Here is a 25,027-nt window from a genome sequence, read left to right as displayed (position 1 = left end):
TTAAATTATTTAAAAAAGAACATGGAACATTATTTGGAAAATAAATGTGAATTCAGTTTAATTCAAATGTCCATTACGTATTTTCATAGTGTGCATATACTGTTTTATGCAAGAGATTAAAGTAACATAGATAACTTCACCCAATTTATTAATTACCATGATTATGTTTGTGTCAGTTGAAAAGACACAACTGTTCACAGAATTTAATCTCTTATAATCAATTAATCCACTATATAAACCCAAGAGTACACAACCACTTTTCCATCCTACCTTTTCCAATAAGCAAAACTTTTAATCTGTCCAGAAAACTACTTAATTTTATTAGAAAAAAAAACAATGTCTTACTCAAAATGCACAATAGTTCCCTACACGAATGTTGCTCACAAAAAAATTTTGTGGAGCATTATCATCTATGGAAAGTAAGCCAGTTTTCTTCAAACTGGTTTGATGGAGACGACATTCCTGTGGAGATGGATGTACCATCTCACCGTCATCCTTTACATCCTTTCCTTACTACTGAGGCATTGCTCCGGATTTTTTTTATCGACTTGGGAGAGAAGAAAAGAGAAACATGGCCATGGTGTGCAAGGGCTGGTCAAAGTGGTTCCTTATAGGGACCGAGCGAAGGGTAATGGATAGGGATTATTACCGAGGCGCGGTTCGGGGAAATGAAAATGGTATAATCTATGTCACAAAGGATAATCGGCTCCTTGACATATTCTGCCTTTGCACGACTATGTCTAGTCGTGCAGAAATAATTAGACATCATAAACAACAAGAACGACAATTTAAAAACCAAAGAGAAGAATATGAAATTGAGGAGCAGTCTGGTGATGAGGGTTATTATGACTCCTACTGTTATATTAGTTTAGAAATATATTAAGTTAATTTTCTAGTTTATTGTTATTAGGTATTATCTTGTGTTTTTTTTTTCAGTATAAGCCTTAGTAGGCTTTATCATTTTGAAAGCCTTAAATGGCTTTTGTAAATATTTTTCTAATATTAATGAAATAGTATTATGACTATTTGTTTGTTTACTGTCATTAGCATTCAATACATTTTATATGTTATATCAAAATGGACAACAATATTTCCTATGAACATTAGCTGTAAAATAAATGTTCCTTTAAAGGCATGATAATGGACATTCGCAGGAATACATTATATATGAACGTTTATTTGTACGAAATAAATTACCAATCTTTGTAGAGCATATTAGAATTGGATTACTGCATTATTGATGCAATAATATTCAATATACTTACTTACTTAACTACTGTTGAAGCAGACAATGAGTACAAGTGATGTAACTACGTCTTCTTCTACAAATAACAGCTTTAAAACACCAAGGACAAGAATTGAAACATTAAATGCACTCCAGTACATTCCATTCTGTCCAGAGGAAAAGAAACCTAAATTAGGACAAGCATTCGAAACGCTAGAATCAGCAGAGTTATTCTACAAAGAATATTGTACAATCTGTGGGTTTACTCCAAGACTTGCAACAACAAAAAGGATTAAAGGCAATGAGTTACCAAACAGTTTTGCATTAAGGAATGTTGTCTGCAATAGGCAAGGTGTAAAGGAAAGTAGGAAAAGGATGAGGACTGATACTGATACTGATACTGATACGTCTGAGAATGATGCAGAATCTGATGTCACAGACATAAGCCGTGTGAGGCCGATTACAAGAATTGACTGTCGTGCATTAGTGCAGTTTAAATACCAAGAAAATGGAACTTATATTGTTACCAGATTCAATGAAGCACATAACCATCCACTTGCTTCGCCTGAAACTACAATATTCTTGAAAGGAAACCGATAAATGACAGAGGTACAGAAGCAATTTGTCACAAAGGTAAAGGTGTTAAAACTAGGTGGTGTGAAAGCCTATAGAGGTTGGAAGGAGCTGTGTGGAGGTTACGACAACATTGGTGCTACTGAGGTTGATTTCAAAAACTTTGTCAGGGACATAAAAACCTACATTGGTAATTTTGATGCGCAAATGTTTGTTGAAAATCTTATTAGGAGAAAAGACACATGCAGTTCATTTTACTTTGATTTTATAGTAGATGAAAACAAGTGTCTGGCTAGAGTGTTTTGGGCAGATCCGATCTGCATAAAGAACTACATGCTGTTCGGTGAGGTGTTATCAGCAGATGCTACTTGCCTATTCACACTTTTTGCCCATGCAATGAAATCGGTGATGGTTGGAGAAATGGTAGAGTAGTTCCCTTCATTCTCTATTGCATGAATTTCATCTTCGGCTGGAGAAATGAGGTGTGAACAATCTATGGTAGATTCTTCACTTGTAATCACTAGAATTCCAAGAGGATTATGAGTGTTGTTGGGCTTACCTCCAGGCGGTATTGGTAGGCGACCGTCTTCAATCATATCTTGAAGTACATTTTTCAGTTTGTAGCATTTTTCTGTATCATGTCTCTTGCCTCTATGGTATTGGCAGTACGAATTCTCATCCCAGAACTTGGATTTCTTTTCTGGTTCGGGTGTAGGGCCTATGGGTTGAAGTTTACCCAGCTTCATTAACCTTTTCAGAGCGTTGGAATACGTGTCCCCTAGATTTGTGAATTTCCTTGATGGGGTAATCTTCTTAGATGGCTCGAGAAGGTTAACCTCATCGGTTTTGCTAGTAGAGCCGTAAGAACGACTTGTTGAGCCTTGATATCCACGACATACCGTTTTGGACAAGAGCCCTTTACGGATGTCATCTTCGATCCTTGTCCCTAGTACGGTTAAGTCTTTGACGGTCTTAATGTTTTGATACCTCAAATGATTTGCATAGATGGGATTTAGGTTGTCCACGAATTTCTCCACGAGGGTAGCTTCGTCTGGACGTTCAACAAGTTGAGTACTAGTCTTCCTCCACCTACTTAGGAAGTCGGTGAAACCTTCTTTGTCATTTTGGGTAATAACCTCTAAGGTGCGCATGTTGACTTGGATTTCAGCATTATCCGCATACTGTTTAGCAAACTCGATTGTGGCATCGTCCCAGGTAGCCATTTTCTTATGCTCTAGAGAATAGAACCATTGTTTTCGGATGGTGTCAAGAGATGAAGGAAAGATCCTTAAGAACATCTCAGGTTTAATGCCTTTGATAGACATGTAATCCTTGAAAGCACGGATATGGTTCATGGGTTTTCATGCCCCTTGAATTTAGGGATATCTGTCATGTTGAAGTTGGTTGGCAACTTGGAACTCACGGCTTCATATTTGCGATTATTTTCCCTATAAATATCATCCCCTTTGAGATACATCAATTGTTCTTCCAAGTATTGGAGTCGTTTCTCAGCTGCAGTCATACCTATGGGAGGGTTTTCGTCCCCGAAGTTATTCACAAATTCATCAGACACTTCACTTTGTCGAGGAGGCATCCTCGTTTCCACGGTATATATTCGGCCTTCAATTGTGTCAAGGCGATCATACACTTGGTCTTGAGTGACTTGGAGACGAGCTAGCGCAGCTAGGATTTGATCATTACCATTCTGGAGTTGGTTGAAGTTCACGTCGCTTGTTTCAGGCATCTTGGAAACTGGATAAGAGATCGACGACGAATCAAAACACGATCGATCATTCTAGCACACTTACTTGAAAAGAAATGTTTTGACTTGTGAAGTGGGAGTGTGCCACTTGTGTCAAGTGAGTTTTGAGGAAATCACGATGTTTGAAAATGTTGGTCCTAGTCAACTTTAGTGTAGTTGTAGGAGTGGACTCGAAGTGAGGTTTTAAAATGGGTTTTAAGGCCCGAATTTTGACTCGACAATTGGACAGAGTTTCGAGTGGTTTTGCGCTAATGTTAGGCCTAAGTTCGAAATCTTTACATTTAAAAAAGGATTTTGATTTTTACAAAAAATCGTCTTGGTTTTGTTTAGAAATGGTGATCACATATGGTACCAACATTATACAAGCATTATAACAGGATGCTGAGTGCATTTAAAAGGGTTTTAGTTTAAAGGGTGGGTTGCCATACCGAACAATCAAACCCGAGGTCTGTGGAGAGGCTCGTACCAAACAAGAGTAAGGTCGATTCCTAATCCATTTCCTCAAGTAGTGAAAGTCCTTGATACAAACAAGAGTAAATACCATGGTATGGATGACGTCACTCGCTATCCATCCTTAGGCCCAAATAAGAATTAGGACCGTTTAGACAGGACGATTGGTCGAATGGGTTGGGTTGGGCCTAGGAAGGCCGAATGAAACGATCTAGGAAGACCAAGTTATGAAAACCGACAATTGTCTTGTACAAACTATTCCCTAACCTTGTTCAAGTTTCACCCTTGGCAACACGTAAGTGTATTATCCCCAGCAGAGTCGCCAAACTGTGGAAGCGGGCCAACGGGGGCGAAAAGCGAAGCAAGCTTTTCACTCATTGGTTTATTGCATTTGTGGAGTCGCCACCAATTTATTGTGGAAAATTGGAAACCGTTTGAATACCTCGTGTCATGTCAAGACACAAAGTAATGACATGAACACTAAGCACTCGTCACCCTTAGCATTCTATGTCTAGAATGACTCTCGTGGATGCCAATGAACACGGATGTTCACAGAGATCTGGAGTAAGGGGTGAGGGTACGTATTAGGAAGCTCTTTTGATCGAACACCTAATCCCGCCCGCCTCGATAGCGGCCTCTACTAATGATTAGGGAAATTGTCTATACTCGATATATTGACGGTTATATGCATGCAATGCAACATCCAATAGATTAATCCTAACATGTAAAGAATTAACTAAGTTGGTTATCACGTAATTTATAATACAAGTGGGTCGAAGTAGGAATTAATGTTGATTACATGTGAAAACATACAAACAATAATAAAAGGAATACAATAATGAAAATACAATGAAGAAAATTACAATAATTACATCGGATTTATTGATTTACGTTGAAAATACATTTAAAACGGATAATTTGAGAAAGAATAAATAAATAAATTAACGAACAGGAATTAAGGTGGTAATACGATTAATAGTAAATTAATACGTAAACTAATAAACTAGGTCAAGGCAGAAACGGGAGTTCAGAGACATAAATCAACCAGGAACAGGCGCAGCAGAGCTGCGTCCCTTGGAAGAGGCGCAGCAGTTGCTGCGTCCGTTCCTTGGTTCAGTTCTGGCTGTGAAGCCGGAATTGCGAGTTGTTAATATTCGTTGATGATTTTAATGATCGATTATGAATAATTGACTCGGGCGAAAGTGATTAACAGATTATTAAGAGTCATAAAAGCAATAAAAATGAACAAGATTAATTAGAACGAATTATTGTGAGATTAAAAGGTTAATTAATGAATTGAATAAACTAATTAGGTTAAATTAAGGATGAATCAATGACGGATATGATAAACAAAAGGTGAAAATATATCAAAGATCGAATTCCAGAGACTCAATATGGATGAATCGAACCTCTAAAACCGAATTTGACTTTAATGACGAAAACCCGCAAATATTGGTTATAAGGGATTTAAGTCGGGATTTAATGACGAATTCAATACTAATGATGATGAATAATATGTTAAATTATTATGTTTAAATCGTTATATCAAAGAATCGAAGAACAAACTAAAGAAAAATAAAAGAAGCGAGTTGACAAAAGACGAAGGAAGAAGAAAGGAAGCAGGAACTGCGGCAGCCTCACGAAGAGGCGCAGCAGGTACTGCGTCCTTTCTCGACGGTTGTCTTCTGATAATCCGTAAAAAGGTTTTAAAACATGGTTTTACAAATCGGTTTTAAGAATACTTTCGACATAAATCTTACATTATGATTACAAAAATAAAGAACAATAAATAAAATAGGATTTACACCCTCATACTTACATGTTTGACGAAACGAGATGAACTAAGTTAACGTTTAGTGATGCTCGACTCGAATGTAGATGAAAGTGCCCTCTAGGAGGAAAACGAATAAGATTGATTAAGTTGATTGATGTGTAGTTGGTCAAATTGGTCGGTCATGCAAAACGAGGCTGGTACTCAGAAGGATCTGAGCTTGCGTGGTCGAATGTTCAAGCACGTAGACGCCAAAAAGTATGAACGTGGTCTAGAATGCAAAGGGAGAAGAGAAGGGCGGACACTCGCGTGAGAAATATGTGAGACCGAAGGTCTCTATTTATACTAATCACACGACGGAAGTAGAGTTTTTTGGAGAAACTATAGAAGTGAATCTCGAAAAGATATGAAAAGATACGAAAAATACGCAGAAAAGGACTTGGGAAGAGGCACAGCAGGCACTTCGTCTCTTGGAAGAGGCGCAGCACTTGCTGCGTCTTTTCCCAAGTGGTTTCCTCCTGCGGAAGAAAGATTTCCGTGTTTTGATTATGGAATAACGGATTAATCTTGTTTTCCTTAATATTTTGTGTGAATATTACAGGAAATTCTTTACCAAAGATTAAAAGACTGCAAAATATGGAATAGAAATATCCGGAACATTCCAGAACATTCTGACTCGGTTTTAGAAAATGAAGACGGTTTTTAGGCCCGGACTCCAAATGTACTCTAATTACTGCCAAAACGACCGTATCGGCGCGTAGATGACAATTAAGAGGTAGACACAAGTGTTTGAGTGATCACTTGACGATAAACTTACGAACTGTCACAAATCGTTCCGCGTACCAAACATGCGGCCCAATCATCACCGGGTGGTTTGCGGGAGGTGCAGAAATGAGGTTTCTACACTTGATCATAAGTCCTTCCGTGTCATTTTCAAAACTTTCAAAAAACAACTTTTTTGCGCCGTTATAATGGCCATTTCAAACCTCGGTCTTTTGCCGACCGTTGCACGCCTTTCTAGGCCGTCGTAATAACGATTTTCAAACCCGGTTTTTATAACCATTTCAACACGCCTTTCTAGGCCGTCGTAATGACGATTTTCAAACCCGGTTTTTATAACCATTTCAACACGCCTTTCTAGGCCGTCATAATGACGATTTTCAAACCCGGTTTTTATAACCATTTCAACACGCCTTTCTAGGCCATCATAATGACGATTTTCAAACCTGGTTTTTATAACCATTTCAGCACGCCTTTCTAGGCCGTCGTAATAACGATTTTCAAACTCAGTTTTTTACAACCATTTCAAATCACCTTTTCACGCCGTTATAATCGCCGCGTCTAGACACGGATTTTAACCCGTCTCGCGCCGACAAGGGCTCTTTCAAAACTCGAGAAAAGCACACACCCTTTTCTCGAGACACTTTCGAGATCCCGAGGACCATGCACCGTCCCCGAGACCTCTTCAAACATTTCAAACATGATTTTCAAAACATTAAATTTTGAATTTCAAATCCGTCTTGGGAAACAATACACTGTTTTCCGAGCCGATTCAAACTCAAAACCGTCTTTTACAAATAAACTTAATACAGCCCTTTCAACTGACCGACTTACGGAGATCTCTATCTTCGGAAGTCGTCCATAAAGCAACAAATAAATCTTTTTGAAAATTTCTATTTTCGAAAACTTCAGTCTACCATTCCAATTCCGCCTCGTGTCTATCGAGTCGAAGCAAACGTACTTATGGGTCTTTACTTATGAGTCGTCTCACCACGAGACTCGTCCAATGGCGTCACGCCGCTACGTTGGACACGTGTTAAAAGTTCAGTCAACACCGTCACGTCATAAATCGAGTCAGCACCGAGGTACCACACACGGTCATCCTCGTCCTTTTGGGTCTGATCTTTGTCTCGTCCGTGTGTTTTCTGCGTTCAGTCTTTGAACCGTGTCGGATTGAGTTGTAATGTGAGCCGTTTTTCTGCCTCAGAGCCATGGCCCCGTCTTCAACTTCGTCTGTCAACAACAACAACAATGATAATAACAGAGATGTCACGACTGAACAGCTAGCCAGCCTGCTCACCGCTCTTAAGGTCACCCTGGATCGCGTCGAGACCGTATCGACGCCCTGGAAAACAAGGAAACTGGAGAAAATAATACTCCACCTCTGGTTGAAACTGATAAGAGGCTAAAGCTCTTGGAAGAACAGCTCCTAGCCCGGGGTAATAATAACGATCTTGAGAACAACTGAAGGTTCGAACCTGTTGGGGATCAGTTACCTGACAACTTTACCCTGACTGATGTACCTAAGTTCAAAGGAGTGGAGGACCCGCTCAATCATATCCGTGCCTTCAAAGACTACATGGCCATTAAAGGGGTCAAACAAGAACTTTTCACCCGGATCATTCCGTCCTCTTTGGAACCGCTCCCTCGCCAATGGTACTACTCCCTTGACCCGAAGAACCTTACTACCTGGGATGAGATCGCGGATGAATTTGCTAAGCAATACGCTGACAATGTTGAAATCCAAGCCAATACCCGTACCCTTGAGGTCCTAACCCAGAACGACAAGGAGGGATTCACCAAGTTCTTAACCCGTTGAAGGAGGCTAAGTACTCAGCTGGTCAGCAAGCCGAGTGAGTCAACTTTGGTGGAAAAGTTCGTCAACAATCTCCGCCCAGTGTATGCCAACTTACTGAGGTATCAAAATATCAAGACCTTCAAGGATCTGCAAATTCTGGGGACACGCATTGGAGATGACCTCTGGAAGGGTGTCCTGGCCAAGACCACTGTCAGAGGCTACCAAGGATCCACCTCAACCGGGTCTCGCCCTTACGTCCAAACAAACAAGATCGATAAGGTAAACCTCGTTGAACCGTCATCTAAGAGAACTGAGCGCCCCCAGAGAGTGTTCACTAATATAGGGTCAACTTTTGTAAGTGCTCTGAAGAGGCTCATGGACCAGGGAAAGTTACAACCAATCGGACCCACCCCGGATCCGACCGACGCTAAGAAATCCCGCTTCTGGAACCCCAATGCCTATTGTCAGTACCATCAAGGGAAAGGGCATGATACAGAAACCTGCTTTAAACTCAAATACATCATCCAAGACATGATTGAGAAAGCGGAATTGCCTTTACCCCCGCCAACTAAGCCAAACAGCAAAACAAACCCTCTGGGAATCCACGCCATCTCCAACGATGAGCCAACTCTGGACTGCTCACACCTCATCCTGCCAGTTGATGACGAGGTGAATGCCTTGGAGAAATATCCCTCGGACGAGGTATTTGTGTTCAGTGCCGCAACTATGCTCACCATGTTCCAACAGGTTGAGGAAGCCATAGCCAGCCTCTGCGAGAGGATTACCCGACTTGACGATGCCTACCGTCGACTTATCTTGAATCCTCCACCACCACGCCCGAGGGAGAGTCCCCCGAGCGCCCAAAGCTACCCTCACCAGGACGGATTGCTCCCGCAACCATTCTGGCATGCACCTCACAATAATTATCCTCACAATAATCACCCTCACAAAAATCAAACCCACAAAAACTACCCTCACAAAACTACCCTCATAAAAATATCCATCACAAAAACTGCCCACCAAGAAATACCCCTCCAAGGTGCCTTCAAGATTCTGAAATCAACGGCACCTGGAGAGACGACGTTAGAGATATCTACCTTGTCCCAGAGAAAGAGAAACGGGCAAAAGAGATCGGTCACCTTACCCGGTCCGGACGCCCCTATCAGAACCCGAACAATCCAATGGTCGTTCCAACAACAAACGACCAAGTTGTCCCGGAAGTAGACACTCAACCGAAGGCTCCTGAGAATTCAATCCTCAAACAGCTTCAGAAGGCAAAAGCTGAGATTTCGATCTGGCAACTGATCGCGACATCCTTTGAACATCGACAAGCTTTGCTACAGGCCTTGGGAAAATTAACTGTGCCCTCAACCTCTTCCCCTGAAGAAATAGTGGTACATATGACAAGGGACGCCCCTGACTTGAACAACCCAGTCGTCTTCTCTGATGAAGATATCCCTCCCTTCGGAGCCAATCATAACCTTGCCCTGTACATTACCGTACAATGTCTCAAGAAGAATGTGTCCATGGTCCTTGTAGATGACGGATCTGCGGTGAATGTCATTCCCCTCAAGACTGCTCATAAGCTGGGTATTAAGGAAGCTGATTTGGTCCCGACAAACCAAGGAGTACGCGCCTACGACGGCACTCGTTGCAAGGTCGCGGGGCTTATCACTCTGACTGTCGCAATCGGACCGCTGGAAAGGCAAACCGTTTTTCAGATGGTCGACATCGACGCCTCTTTCAATATGCTCCTGGGATGTCCCTGGATTCACGCCGTCAAGGCAATTACCTCGACTCTCCACCAGAAAATCAGGATCTCCTTCAACGGGAAAACAATCACAATTCCTGCTTCCCCAATCAAAGTTGTCATGAGAAAGGGAATAGCCTCCCAGACCATTAAGGAAGATGATAATGAAAATGTGGGGATTCTAAGATGTGAATGTCATAACTGATGAATCAACACCCTTTGATTATGACCCGTTTGCCAACCTCACAGTCAACCGCATCATGATGCGCCAGGGTTACTTCCCGGGTTTGCCCCTCAATCCACTGAAGAGCACCTTACTCCCTTGAAACAGGCTAAGGTACCCAACATTCCCTTCGGACTGGGATATGAGCCTACCGATGAAGATATCCAGGAGATGAACCTCCTAGTTCGGAAGCGCAAGAAGCACGGAGTTATCCTCCGTCCCTATCATCTGACCCTCAATGGATACTTTGTCCGCGAGGGAGAATCAGCGCTCTACCATGGCTTTCCGGAGCCGATCTATGACTCTGTAGCCAAGCCCAGGCACCCGGGTGTGGAAGTCTTCCAGGACTGCTACTTCATCCCCGACAACACCGAAACTGCATCAACCGATTCTAAGCCGTGGTCATGCCTCGATAGACAAGCTGTCACCCTCCTCTTTGGGGAAGATAACATCAAAAACCTCGACTATAAGGACATCATCAACATCGCCCTGAAGGACAATCAATTTGACCTAACTGCCTTGATCTCCGACACTGACCCGGAGAAAGCTACACAAAGTTGGAGAAAACCCGTCAAGTGGACAGATCGCCAAGGCCGCATTCTCAAAATCACAACTGGAGAAGGCCTTATGTTCAAAGAGGGAAGCGAAGAAGAATCTGAATCTGAGTCTGAGTCGGAGTCTGAGTCTATCATAGCTCCTAACACTCCTGATGTCCCAGTCAAGGTCCCCTTCCCACTGTTTTATCACAAGGTCGTGGCTGATTCAGAGGCTGAGTCTACTAGGGTCACCCCTACTCCCATGAAAGGTGACAACCTGGAGCCTGTTCCAGAGGCCACCTCCTCTGCTGTGTCGCCTCTGACCGGCCACAAGATGTCTGTCCTCTCCGAGCTTTTCGCTCATGTCAACTTAATGAACGCTAAGTTTGCTTATGACTCGTCTCAATTTAACTGCAATGCAATTCTAAATGATTATGAGGAATTTGACTTGAGTGACTACCCACCTCACCTAGCCAAAGAACTTGACAAACGGGAAACCAGAACCCCCACCATTGAGGAGACCGAACCTATTAACGTAGGAACCGACAACACGCCTCAAGAACTTAGGATAGGGACAACCCCTCGGAAAGACAACAGTTCATTGACCTCCTCCACGAATACAAGGACATATTCGCCTGGTCCTACAGACACATGCCTGGGATTGACAGGGAAATTGCAGAGCATCGGATACCCATTAAGCCCGGAGCTAAACCTGTGAAGCAGAAGTTACGCCGGATGTGTCCTGAATGGGCCCTAAAAATCAAGGAAGAAGTGGATAAACAGTTCAAGGCTGGTTTCATCAAAGTGTCTGAATACTCTGATTGGGTGGCCAACATTGTGCCCGTACCAAAGAAAGACGGAAGAATTCGGGTTTGCGTCGACTTCAGGGATATGAACAAGGCAAGTCCAAAGGACGACTTCACTTTGCCACATGTTGACATTCTGGTAGACAACACTGCCGAACATGCTCTCCTATCATTCATGGACGGGTATGCTGGGTACAACCAAATTAAAATGGCTGAGGAAGACATGCACAAGACTGCGTTCACCACACAGTGGGGTACATATTGCTACACGGTCATACCCTTCGGTCTCATCAACGTCGGGGCTACCTATCAAAGAACCGCTACCACTCTCCTACATGATATGATGCACAAGGAGGTAGAGGTGTATGTCGATGACATGATTGTCAAATCAAGAGAACGGGAGGGCCACATCAATGCCCTTCGAAAATTCTTCGCTCGTCTGCGAAAGTATAACATGAGACTAAATCCTCAGAAGTGTGCATTCGGGGTCACCTCCAGAAAACTCTTGGGACATGTCGTCAGCAAAAGAGGCATTGAGATTGATCCAACCAAAATCAAAGCCCTTCAACAGATGCCTCGGCCTAGGAACGAGAAGGAGATTCGGGGGTTTCTCGATCAGGTCCAATACATCAGTCGCTTCATTGCCAAGCTCACCAAGATTTGTGAACCAATATTCAAGAAACTTCGCACCTCCGATCACACCGATTGGGACGACGATTGTCAAAAGGCCTTCGACAGGATAAAGGAAATCCTATCCAAACCTCATATCCTCATGACAGGACAAGGTACACTCAACTGGAAAAGACATGCATTGGCGCATTGCCCTAGTATGGTCAACAAAGAAGCTGCAGCATAACATGCTCAGCTACACGGTCCACATCTACTCCAAGATGGACCCGGTGTTGGGGCTGGTGTCCTCCACAGTTAGTGCAATGACATATAAATCTCTAAAAGGATTAAAGGGTATACTTTTGTATTATTATCAGTTGGTCCACGTTTATCAATAACGGTTGGCTTGCTAAATAAGTTTGACGTTATTGTCATACAGATGGCGGTGATCAACTGGTCCCTATAAGTCACACCTATAGGATACGTTTGAGAGATGTGACGGTATGAAAATACAGTCATGTTGATGCCTAATATGACTAAGCGGTTATTCAGAGTTATTGACTAATAATTAGTCAAACGCGATGTTGAGATAATTATTTAATACGGATTAAATAATAGTGGCTAAGGTGAATTAAGCGATTAATTCGTAAATTGAATATAAACGGTTATATTTAATTAATGTATATTGAATTAATTAATTATACAATATTGTCATTGTCGGACAAGTATTAATATGTCGACTATTTCATGTTACTAGTCGATATTTTAATATCCGATATAGGATGACGATTTATAATTAAAACCCGTCATATACATTTTAGCAAAACAAGTCGTCCCACGAGTTAAATAAGGAGAAAGTGGAAAGCCCACTCCCTCCCTAATCACTCGGTTGGCCGAGAATAACAAAAGGAGAGTCACTCTCTCCTTTTGACCTAATCATGCTCATTTGTAGAAAAATTAGGGTTTTGGAGTCATTTTCTCTGAAATTCTAGATCTCACATCAAAACCTCACAAAAAGCTCTCTCAATATTGCAAGACAATCAGAGAGCAATTTCTAGCACAAGGGGCATAGTCTCAGACGATCTTGGGTGCAACAATTAGGAGGAAATCTACATTTATTTCTGTTCTTAGGCCGATTTGCATTAGGACCCGAGGTTGATTCTTATTCTTTTATCGTTTCTCTTGTTTTTCGTTTATGACAATTAATCACATGATAAAATTTCGTTATAGTCCTTAATTTTAAGGGGTTTTATACGGATATTACCCTACAAGTGGTATCAGAGCGAGGCCACGTAAATTTTTCATCGTGATTTTCATAAAACGATTTGAATCGATAATTTTTTTTTGCCTTGAAAACCGTTCGGCCGAACTGTTTTGGCTGTTGTTTACAGTCGGCCGAAATGATCAATCAATTGGTTTTGTTTTCGATTTGTTTTTGCATATTGTTATTATAAACGATTATTAAAAGCAATATGTTTAGGTTTTGTCAATTGAAGTTTTAATTTAATACGGATTAGATCAAAATTGCAATTGGTTTTTTGTTCCATTGTTGAATGCCGCGCTGAAAGAAAAAAAAAATTCGTGTTTTTTTTTATTTTTTTCGGCCATATAATGTAAACAATACGGATTTTGTGCACTCGCTTGATTGTGAAACGGTTCACACACGTACCATTTAGTTATTTTGAAGCGGTTTAAAGTAACGGATTGTAATGGATTAAAATTAAGTTGATAAAAGCGGTTTTGTCATATAATTTTAAGTGATAAAAGGTGGTTTGGATAAATTTAACATAATTACGGAATTATGTCACGAATAAATTTTGTTTTAGTTGATGAATCTTTTATTTATCGTTACTTTTGAATGCCTTGAATGTTTTTATTACGTATTTAATTTTACAAACGGTTGTAACTTAGTGTGGCCTTAGTAGAACGTGTTACCGTAATGATGGAACACGGTCTTGGTTGTATTTTGAGATCTCGCATCTCCGTTTTGTTTTTTTCTTGTAAATTACAGTTTTAATTTAGAATGTAAATAGGTTTATATTTTGTAAATTTTAAATTGTAATTTTGAGAAGACCAAAGATGGAGATCGGATGCTCACTCCCGCTGCATGGATCAAGATGGAACATCAAGACAAGCTTCGAGGGTCCAACGGTGGATTCCAAAGTTGTATTATGTTTATTTTGCTAAGATAGGCCACACCAGGACTTTTATTTACGTTTTGCATTTTTTTTATGTTTTTCATCGTAACGATAGTTTGCATCATATTCCGCCTAAAACCAAACCACCTAATATTTGCATGAAAACTGACTCATATAGAGGTTACGCGTTAGTTTTCTATGACATACAGATGTCACACGGAATTAATAAGCCATCACCTAAGTTAATTCATTCACGTAATGCTAGACTTTCGTTCACTTTAAATGAATTAAAACTAAGTTGATGGGATCTTCCTCGTATAACCAAAAAATTGAGAATAGTCTTTATAGGTCAAACTCCAATGAATCCCTTCTTCGTCGGTAGGCATAATATGACCCCTTCTACGTCGGGTAAGTTGGAACTAATTGACCTATTTTATCTCAACACTATGGTCACTCGTACGATCCTGTGATTATGGTGGACTAAAGATAGGATTTACGGAGATCTATCGACTAAGAGTTCTAACGGTAGAACTAACCAAATAGTTGGCTTATCAATTTACAGAAATTGAGTCTTGGGATCATTTGTATAATTCTTGAGGTAGATCAATTATACAAGTGCAATGAGTCTACACGTTAAAATGAATTTTAATTAGACTTAAATCACCTCGATGAGTTGCTTATTTCGTTTTGTTTTTCTTTCTTTTTCAGTGTAGAACACGATCATTTAAACTGCTAATAACAAAAATGGTTGGCCGTATGAACGACCCAATGCCAAGTGCCACATTGGACCGTGAGTCCTGGCTTCGGATCTTCATGAATCAGATGAATCAGTCTACTCGACTGAAGAATGATGGATCAAACTTCGCGGACTGGGAGGCGGCATTACGGAATGCTGTCATTGCTGACGGGAAGCTCAAATATCTGATAGAGCCCATCCCGCTAAACCCAGGCCCCACGGCTGTAGCTAACGAGATCGCCACGTATAGCGATTTCGTCATGGAAGCGGGTGCGATAAAGAACGTACTCATTTTTGCAATGGAATCCAATTTGCAGAAACGCTTCATAGCCCAAGGTGCAAACAATATTTTTACCACGCTCACTAAGGAATTCTCGAAAGCACCGAGAATCGTGACCTATGAGCATACATGTCGCTTCTTTGAGGCGAAACTCCAGAAGGGCCAACCGGTTAGCCCACACATTCTCAGCATGATTGAGAATGTCGAGAAACTGGAGGCACTTAATTGTAAGATCAGTGAGAACATCGTGATTGACCGCATGCTTCATTCACTCCACGATGGTTTTGCGCTCTTTAGAGCCAATTACTATATGAATGATTTGAAGAAAAGTCCTCATGCACTACACTCCCTTCTCGTACAGACCGAGAAAGACATGAAGTTTAGTGGGAGCCTAAAACAGGATGTTCTCGTTGTGTCAAACAAGGGCAAGGGTAAGGGCAAAGCTCGAGCACTCCTAGCGAGGTAAGCCGAAGTTTAAGAAGTCGGGATCGGGTAAGAGTGGGCCTGGTGAGTCGAGCACCTCACCAGGCGCGACAAAGAGCAAGACCGGTAACATGGAATGCCATCATTGCCACAAGACTGGGCATTGGAGGCGTACATGTCCTGTATACCATGAGGACATAAAAGCAGGTCGCGTTACTCCTGTTGGTATGTCTTCTTCTTCTTCTACTTTTGTTCATATGATTGAGATTAACCATGCAAGTTACGGAACTTGGGTACTAGATACTGGTTGTGGTTCTCATCTTTGCAATCATGTGCAGGGGCTCCGAAACATCGAACCCCTCGTAAAGGGTGAGGTGGACCTGCGTGTCGGGAATGGAGCACGAGTGGCTGCCGTCTCGAGGGGAACATATGTGATCCAGCTTCCTAGCGGATTTGAGTTATTTTTATATAACTGCTATTATGTACCCGGTCTATCCAAAAACATTTTTTCAGTTTCTGCACTTGACAAACTTGGTTTTTCATTTGTAATAGAGAATAATAGCTGCATTTTCTCATTACACGATATGATTTATGGCAAGGCAGTCTCCATGAATGGAATTTATGTTTTAGATCAGACCACTGAAATATTGCACGTAATGAATAAAAAGTTAAAGGTTGGTGACAAAGATCAAACTTATCTATGGCACTGCCGTATGGGACACATTAATGAGAAACGCGTTAAACAGCTCATAAAGAATGGAGCTATCTCGGCCTTTGATTTTCAATCATTTGGCACGTGTGAATCATGTCTCATTGGTAAGATGACTCGAATTTCCTTCAAAGGTGTTGGAATGCGCGCTGCTGACCTATTAGGACTCATACATATGGATGTGTGTGGACCCATGTCAATCACCGCACGAGAAGGCTATAGGTATTTTATCACTTTCACGGACGATTTAAGTAGATATGGCTATGTCTACTTAATGAAGCATAAAAGTGAGTCCTTTGAGAAATTCAAAGAATACCAGAATCGGGTACAGAACCAACTGGGTAGAAAGATTAAAACACTACGATCAGACCGTGGTGGTGAGTATCTTTCACACGAGTTTGATCAACACCTTAAAGACTGTGGGATTGTCTTACAGTTAACTCCACCTGGAACACCTCAGTTGAATAGTGTGTCCGAACGGAGAAATCGAACACTACTTGATATGGTTCGATCCATGATGAGTCACACCGTATTGCCTGATTCATTGTGGGGTTATGCTCTTCCTCACCGCTCTAATACTTAACCGAAGTCCGTCTAAAGCTGTTGACAAGACTCCATATGAACTATGGAAGGGAACGGTCCCTAACTTGTCCTTTATACGGGTTTGGGGCTGCGAGGCTTATGTCAAGTGGAGACACGAGGATAAGCTCGGCCCGCGATCGGTCAAGACATACTTTATAGGTTATCCAAAAGGAACATTTGGTCATTACTTCTATTCGCCAACTGAACAACGTGTATTTGTTGCGGCTAGTGCGACATTCTTAGAGAAGGAGTTTCTCGAGAACGCGAAGAGTAATAGAACCTTCGAGCTGTCGGAGATTTCAGAACCAAATGTCGAGCAACCATTGGAGGAACTAGTTCCTTCAATCCCGGCTGCGGTTAGTATTCCTGAGGAACCTAGGAGGTCGGGAAGAGTCTCTATTCCTCCGGACAGATACATTGGTATGGTCGAGGAACATGACATAGATGACATTCTGCTCTTAACGAGTAGTGAACCCGCAACCTATAAAGGGGCCATGACTAGTTCCGACTCAAAGCTATGGCTTGAGGCCATGCAATTCGAGATGGACTCCATGTATGAGAACAACGTATGGGATCTTATTGACTTGCCTGCTAAGGTTCGTCCCCTTCAATGCAAATGGCTTTACAAGATAAAGCATTCTGTGGAAGGTCAACAAGATATCTATAAAGCACGACTAGTTGCTAAAGGTTTCACCCAAGTGCCAGGTTTGCACTACGATGAAATTTTTGCACCTGTAGTCATGCTGCGTTCCATTCGGATTATCTTAGCGATTGTCGCTTTTCATGACTATGAAATTTGGCAGATGGATGTGAAAACCGCCTTCTTAAACGGTTATTTGGAGGAAGAGTTGTACATGGTACAACCCGAAGGTTTCATCGATCCTGAACATCCTAAGAAAGTGTGCAAGCTTAAGCGTTCCATTTATGGACTTAAGCAAGCTTCTCGGAGTTGGAATCATCGTTTCGACCAAGTGATAAAAGAAAATGGATTTACTCGATCGGTCGAGGAACCATGTCTATATATCAAGTCGAGTGGGAGCAAGATTGTCTTCCTAATATTGTATGTCGATGACATACTCCTGATTGGGAATGACATACCTCTCTTAACTTCGGTAAATGTATAGTTGAAGAACCATTTCCAGATGAAAGATATGGGTGAGGCACAAAGAATTTTGGGTATCCGTATCTATCGAGATAGATCACGTCGGATGTTATCTCTCAGTCAGGAGTCTTATATAGACAAGATTCTAGAGAGATTCAGCATGACTAACTCCAAAAAGGGGTTTCTTCCTATGGCTCCAGGGGTGCATTTGTGCAAGTCTCAGGCACCAAAGACACCGGAAGAGATAGAGCGCATGACCCGGATTCCTTATGCTTCGGCAATAGGATCAATCATGTATGCCATGATATGCACACGTCCGGACGTGGCATATGCATTGAGTATGACAAGTCGATTCAAACAGCATCCAGGTGAATCACATTGGATGGCTGTCAAGAACATTCTTAAGTACCTACGGAGGACTAAAGATTGGGCATTGACTTATTGAGGCGATCAAAAGCTATGCGCAACCTAAGATTCGCAGATGCTAGCTTCCAAACGGATCGAGATGACTCGAAATCTCGATCTGGATTCGTTTTTACTCTTAATGGCGCTACGATCACTGGAGGAGTTCCAAACAAAGTGTTACAGCAGATTCTACGACCGAGTCCGAGTACTATGCCGCGTCCTGCGAAAGAAAGGAAGCGATATGGATGCGTCAATTCTTACAAGGACTATCTGTAGTGCCTAGTTCGAATGATCCGATCACCATCTATTGCGACAATAGAGGTGCCATCTTCCAAGCTAAGGAGCCTAAGTCTAGCAACAAGTCTAGACATGTACAACGGAAAGCTCATCTAATCCGAGATTACGTGGAGCAAAAGGAGGTAGTGATAGAAAAGATTGCTACAGATGATAATATAGCAGATCCTCTCACTAAACCATTACGACAAGATAAGCATGAAGGGCATGTTATTTCCATGGGAATTAAACGTGTTCCTGAGTTGTAGTATTTTTTTTATGGATTAGTTCCATTTTCTCGTGTACTCTATACGACATCATCGTTTTGTGATGCGATCCAAGTTAGTAACTCGGAGTTGGTTGATGAGTTGGTTGTGAACACTCACGGTGATAGTCTGATTGTGGCTCGTGGTTTTCAGCCTATGAGCTTCAATTATCCTTCCTATGTGAATTTGCTAAGTATGGTGCATGAGAGTTGATTGTGGCACGCATTCCAAGGGAAGGACGGTCCAATATGACGTTTTTATTTTACTTTTCAGATTATGTTGTTAAAATAAAATCTTAAGCTTAATTAGTAGTTGTCTAGGTACATTGAACTTGTTGCTTTAAGTGTTGTAATTAAGTGAAGAGTAAATGCTCAAACTCTTCACATTTTTAACTACTCATTTCAGCTATTTGAGGCTATATAAAGCCTTGAAGCTTATGAATAAAATCAGACCAGAAATCTAGAAAAACTTGTTTTCAATTGAAAATGGCTGCGGCCAATCCTTTGTTTTTATTCAACGCGTTTGAGTAAATTCACGATCATTCTCAATAGGTCTTGAGTTTGGTCCCCATTGTTATTGTTATAGGTCTAACAATAGCAAATATCCCATTGGTTCGACTTATTCACATAATTCGAAACAAATATCCTTTATTTCTTGTTTCATTTACATATAAAAAAAACACATAAACATTACTTTTTATCAATTTTCGACAATCAGACAGTCATCAGCGCTGTTCGATTCAATAAATTCTGCTTCCGCATTCACATAATATAAACTACGCTGCCCAATTCGCATCATAAGTGGTATCAGAGCTTCGGCTCTTAATTTTCCATAATCGAGACGGTCCTAGTCGTGTCAAAGCCAATTTTTAGTTGAATTTCTGATTGCGATTGGAGTTCAAAGGTTAAACTTGAACAGGTAGTTCGAGGGTTAATCGGTTTTGCATTTGGAACAAGTTTCTAGTAATTTGTTATTCAAGGCGTGTCGGAGACAAAAAAAAAAAAAATTACAAAAAAAAAAAAGTTACTGTTCACAGTCGTGTTACTGTTCATCCGTGAGAAAAAAAAAAGAGAAATTGGTCCCAAACGGTCTTAAGGTGTGTCAAAGTCAAGATGTTGGTTGAATTTCCGGTTGCGATTGGAATTCAAAGGTTAAACTCGAGCGAGGTAGTTCGAGGGTTGATCGACTTTTGATAACCCATATCATTGGTTCAAGAATCGGGACGATTCTTTTTCAAGAAAGGGCGGATGATGCGATCCAAGTTAGTAACTCGGAGTTGGTTGATGAGTTAGTTGTGAACACTCACGGTGATAGTCTGATTGTGGCTCGTGGTTTTCAGCCTATGAGCTTCAATTATCCTTCCTATGTGAATTTGCTAAGTATGGTGCATGAGAGTTGATTGTGGCACGCATTCCAAGGGAAGGACGGTCCAATATGACGTTTTTATTTTACTTTTCAGATTATGTTGTTAAAATAAAATCTTAAGCTTAATTAGTAGTTGTCTAGGTACATTGAACTTGTTGCTTTAAGTGTTGTAATTAAGTGAAGAGTAAATGCTCAAACTCTTCACATTTTTAACTACTCATTTCAGCTATTTGAGGCTATATAAAGCCTTGAAGCTTATGAATAAAATCAGACCAGAAATTTAGAAAAACTTGTTTTCAGTTGAAAATGGCTGCGGCCAATCCTTTGTTTTTATTCAACGCGTTTGAGTAAATTCACGATCATTCTCAATAGGTCTTGAGTTTGGTCCCCATTGTTATTGTTATAGGTCTAACAATAGCAAATATCCCATTGGTTCGACTTATTCACATAATTCGAAACAAATATCCTTTATTTCTTGTTTCATTTACATATAAAAAAACACATAAACATTACTTTTTATCAATTTTCGACAATCAGACAGTCATCAGCGCTGTTCGATTCAATAAATTCTGCTTCCGCATTCACATAATATAAACTACGCTGCCCAATTCGCATCATTTTGATATTTATATATTTTGTTTTTCATGTGGAATTGTACGACAATCTTGAACACCACAAAGTGAACTGAACAAACATTATATTTTTGGTCCTTAATTGCCCAAGTGAGCTGATAACTCTGGCAATTATTTTGTGACGCTGGTTGATGGTGGGTTCAACGAGCCATAAGTCAAACGGTTGACTGACCAATCACAGAGGCGAGTTATACGGATATCTTGTAGGACACAATTGTGACAACGACGTGGAGTCCTAAATGTTTTATAACATTCGGTGCCAGGTCGTGGATAGGACCTCCATGGTGATCCTAAGAGTCGATTCTTTTGACTATCGACTGTCTCTTGAGATCAAGGTAGATTTTGGGTGACTTTGGTTTCTTTCTCACGGTCATCCGTAACAGGGGGCCAAGTAGATTTTTTCTGGGTCATTTCATGCTGTGCTTAGATCGGCAGAAGTCGAGTTAAAGGAAATATTCAGCCTTTATCAGGTACTCGATATTTCTCAGGGCCACTCGAGGAGCTGTAACTGAAATGCATGGCCATGCTCGAATACGGATTCGTTTTATCAGTTAAGTTACTCTCTAGTCGGGGAAACCACTCTTTATACAGATCGATTCTAAAATACGGCCTTTGCGGATACGGATCTGCAAATTGTTTTACAATGAGTGGGAGAAATTTTAAATAGATATGAGAATCGGTTATCGCACATACACTTGTACGGACAAGTGGGAGTTTGTTGGAGTCGGTGTCCTCCAGTTAGTGCGGATAACGTTATTGCACGTACACTTGTAAGGACAAGTGGGAGCTTGTTGGGGCTGGTGTCCTCCACAGTTAGTGCAATGACATATAAATCTCTAAAAGGATTAAAGGGTATACTTTTGTATTATTATCAGTTGGTCCACGTTTATCAATAACGGTTGGCTTGCTAGATAAGTTTGACGTTATTGTCATACAGATGGCGGTGATCAACTGGTCCCTAAAAGTCACACATATAGGATACGTTTGAGAGATGTGACGGTATGAAAATACAGTCATGTTGATGCCTAATATGACTAAGCGGTTAGTCAGAGTTATTGACTAATAATTAGTCAAACGCGATGTTGAGATAATTATTTAATACGGATTAAATAATACTGGCTAAGGTGAATTAAGCGATTAATTCGTAAATTGAATATAAACGGTTATATTTAATTAATGTATATTGAATTAATTAATTATACAATATTGTCATTGTCGGAAAAGTATTAATATGTCGACTATTTCATGTTACTAGTCGATATTTTAATATCCGATATAGGATGACGATTTATAAATAAAACCCGTCATATACGTTTTAGCAAAACAAGTCGGACCACGAGTTAAATAAGGAGAAAGTGGAAAGCCCACTCCCTCCCTAATCACTCGGTTGGCCGAGAATAACAAAAGGAGAGTCACTCTCTCCTTTTGACCTAATCATTATCATTTGTAGAAAAATTAGGGTTTTGGAGTCATTTTCTCTGAAATTCTAGATCTCACATCAAAACCTCACAAAAAGCTCTCTCAATATTGCAAGACAATCAGAGAGCAATTTCTAGCACAAGGGGCATAGTCTCAGACGATCTTGGGTGCAACAATTAGGAGGAAATCTACATTGATTTCTGTTCTTAGGCCGATTTGCATTAGGACCCGAGGTTGATTTTTATTCTTTTATCGTTTCTCTTGTTTTTCGTTTATGACAATTAATCACATGATAAAATTTCGTTATAGTCCTTAATTTTAAGGGGTTTTATACGGATATTACCCTACACCCGGTCAAATATATCTTCGAAAAACCCATACTAAACTGAAGGCTGTCTAGGTGGACACTCATGCTGTCCGAGTTTGATCTCAAGTTTGTACCCCTCAAGGCTATCAAGGGAAGAGCAGTCGCCGATTTCCTGGTAGAAAATCCCATCAACGAGGATCTAACGACCGACACATGGTCACTTCCTGACGAAGACATCCTTTGTGCCGATTCCGACGCTTGGGACCGATACTTCGATGGTGCGTCTAATGTGACAGGCTTCGAGATTGGAATCCTCCTAATATCACCAGAGGGAGAACATGTTCCGATCTCGGTCAAACTAGACTTCGCCGTTACCAACAATGTCGCTGAATATGAAGCATGCCTCATCGGCCTGCAAGTTAACCCGGTGGGCACCAAGGGGCATTGTTTCGTCCTCTTCGCCATCGACTACTTCACCAAATGGGTGGAAGCGCAGTGATATGCAGTCTTGACCACCAAACAAGTGGCCAAGTTCATCCAGAACAACATCATCTGCAGATATGGGGTACCCTGTGAAATCATCAGCGATCAAGGCTCTCACTTCCGAGCGGAAACTTATCCCTTGCTGGACAAATACAAAATCAAACGACATCGATCATCCCCTTACCGTCCCCAAACCAACGGAGCGGTGGAGGCAGCTAACAAAACTATTGTCACCATTATCAAGAAAATGCAAGACAACTATCGCGATTGGCCGAGCAAACTCCCATTCGTACTCTGGGGATACCGAACCTCAATTCGAACATCGACAGGCGTCACACCCTTCTACCTAGCATACAGTATGGAGGCGGTTCAACCGGTAGAGTTAGAGGTACTTTCTCTACGCATCCTACTGGAGAGTCAAGTCCCTGAGGCGGAATGGACCCGTCGAAGGTACGAGCAACTCACTCTTCTAGACGAACGGCGACTCAACGCCTTGCACAACGTCCAGCTATACCAACAACGTCTACAACGGGCATTCAACAAGAGGGTCAAACCTAGGAACATCAAGGAAGGCGACTTGGTTCTCAAGTAGGTCCGAGCACCGCTACCCGTCGATCCGAGGGGAAAATTAAAACCCAACTGGGCCGGGCCATACCTGGTCAAGAAAATACTTTCGGGGAGCGCAGTGAGACTGAGTGACCTAGATGGGGAGGACTTTACAAACCCAACCAACCTAGACCAACTCAAGAAATACTACCCTTGAACCATAGCAACCAACGACCTAGCCTAGTTTTACAACTAGCAACCACCTCAACCCTTTTCAAGTCAAGTTCCTTAGACGCGTTCTTATTTGATATTGCATGTTTTATGGAGTCTAAGTTGCGGCACCTTGACCGTTTTAAAGGTCCTTTGATCTGTCAAAGGCAACATCCATTTGCACTAAAACAAAAAAACCCCTGAACTACGAGCATGGTTTGATTCACCTCTTCAGGTGGATACGTAGGCAGTCCCTCTTATGCATGAGGGATACAACAACAAAACCCAATCAAAATTTACAAAACATTTCGAACTATGATCATAGTTTGATTTCACCTCTTCAGGTGGATACGTAGGCAGTCCTTTCTTACACAAGAAGGATACAACCATCCCCATAATCAAAAAAACCCCACATATAAAACATCACCCCCATCAAAAAAGAAAGGGAAAAACATTCCCTTTTCCCCAAAAACACAAAATAAGCCTTTCTCCCTTCATCCCAAAAATACCGATTTCCCAAGTGCAAATGTTTAGGACGATTCCCTCTATGTTTCAGCTGAATATTATTGATATAAATTCTCAGTGTATTCATGTTGAGGCTTTTGATAAAGTGAGGAAAAAGATGTTTTGGATCACTATGATTTATGGGTTCAATAAACCTGCAGAAAGAGAGAGCTTATGGCTTTGTTTGAAGGGTTATCATCAGAGTATTAATGGTCCATGGATAACTTGTGGAGATTTTAACTCTGTGATGGCTATTGATAAGAGAATAGGAGGGGGTCCTGTCTCCTTAGCTGATATAAAACCTCTTCAGTAAGTTGTTCAGGACTGTGAGTTGCATGAATTGAAGGGATGTGGGTCTTTCTTC

At 41.2% G+C, this 25,027-nt stretch overlaps 1 protein-coding gene across 1 annotated transcript in view; it reads left to right on the top strand.

Moving 5' to 3' along the window:
• The first annotated feature begins 1,825 nt into the window (after positions 1–1,825).
• Positions 1,826–25,027, top strand: part of LOC141601425 (uncharacterized) — a 33,765-nt gene continuing 10,563 nt past the window's right edge. The window contains exons 1-2 of the mRNA XM_074421708.1: positions 1,826–2,146; positions 24,743–24,972. Coding sequence (XP_074277809.1) covers positions 1,826–2,146; positions 24,743–24,972 — 551 coding nt within the window. The remainder of the gene's footprint in view (positions 2,147–24,742; positions 24,973–25,027) is intronic.

This window comes from Silene latifolia, chromosome 9 (assembly GCF_048544455.1).
Source record: "Silene latifolia isolate original U9 population chromosome 9, ASM4854445v1, whole genome shotgun sequence".
Lineage (NCBI taxonomy): Eukaryota > Viridiplantae > Streptophyta > Magnoliopsida > Caryophyllales > Caryophyllaceae > Silene > Silene latifolia.
This window is presented reverse-complemented; position numbering and strand designations above follow the sequence as displayed.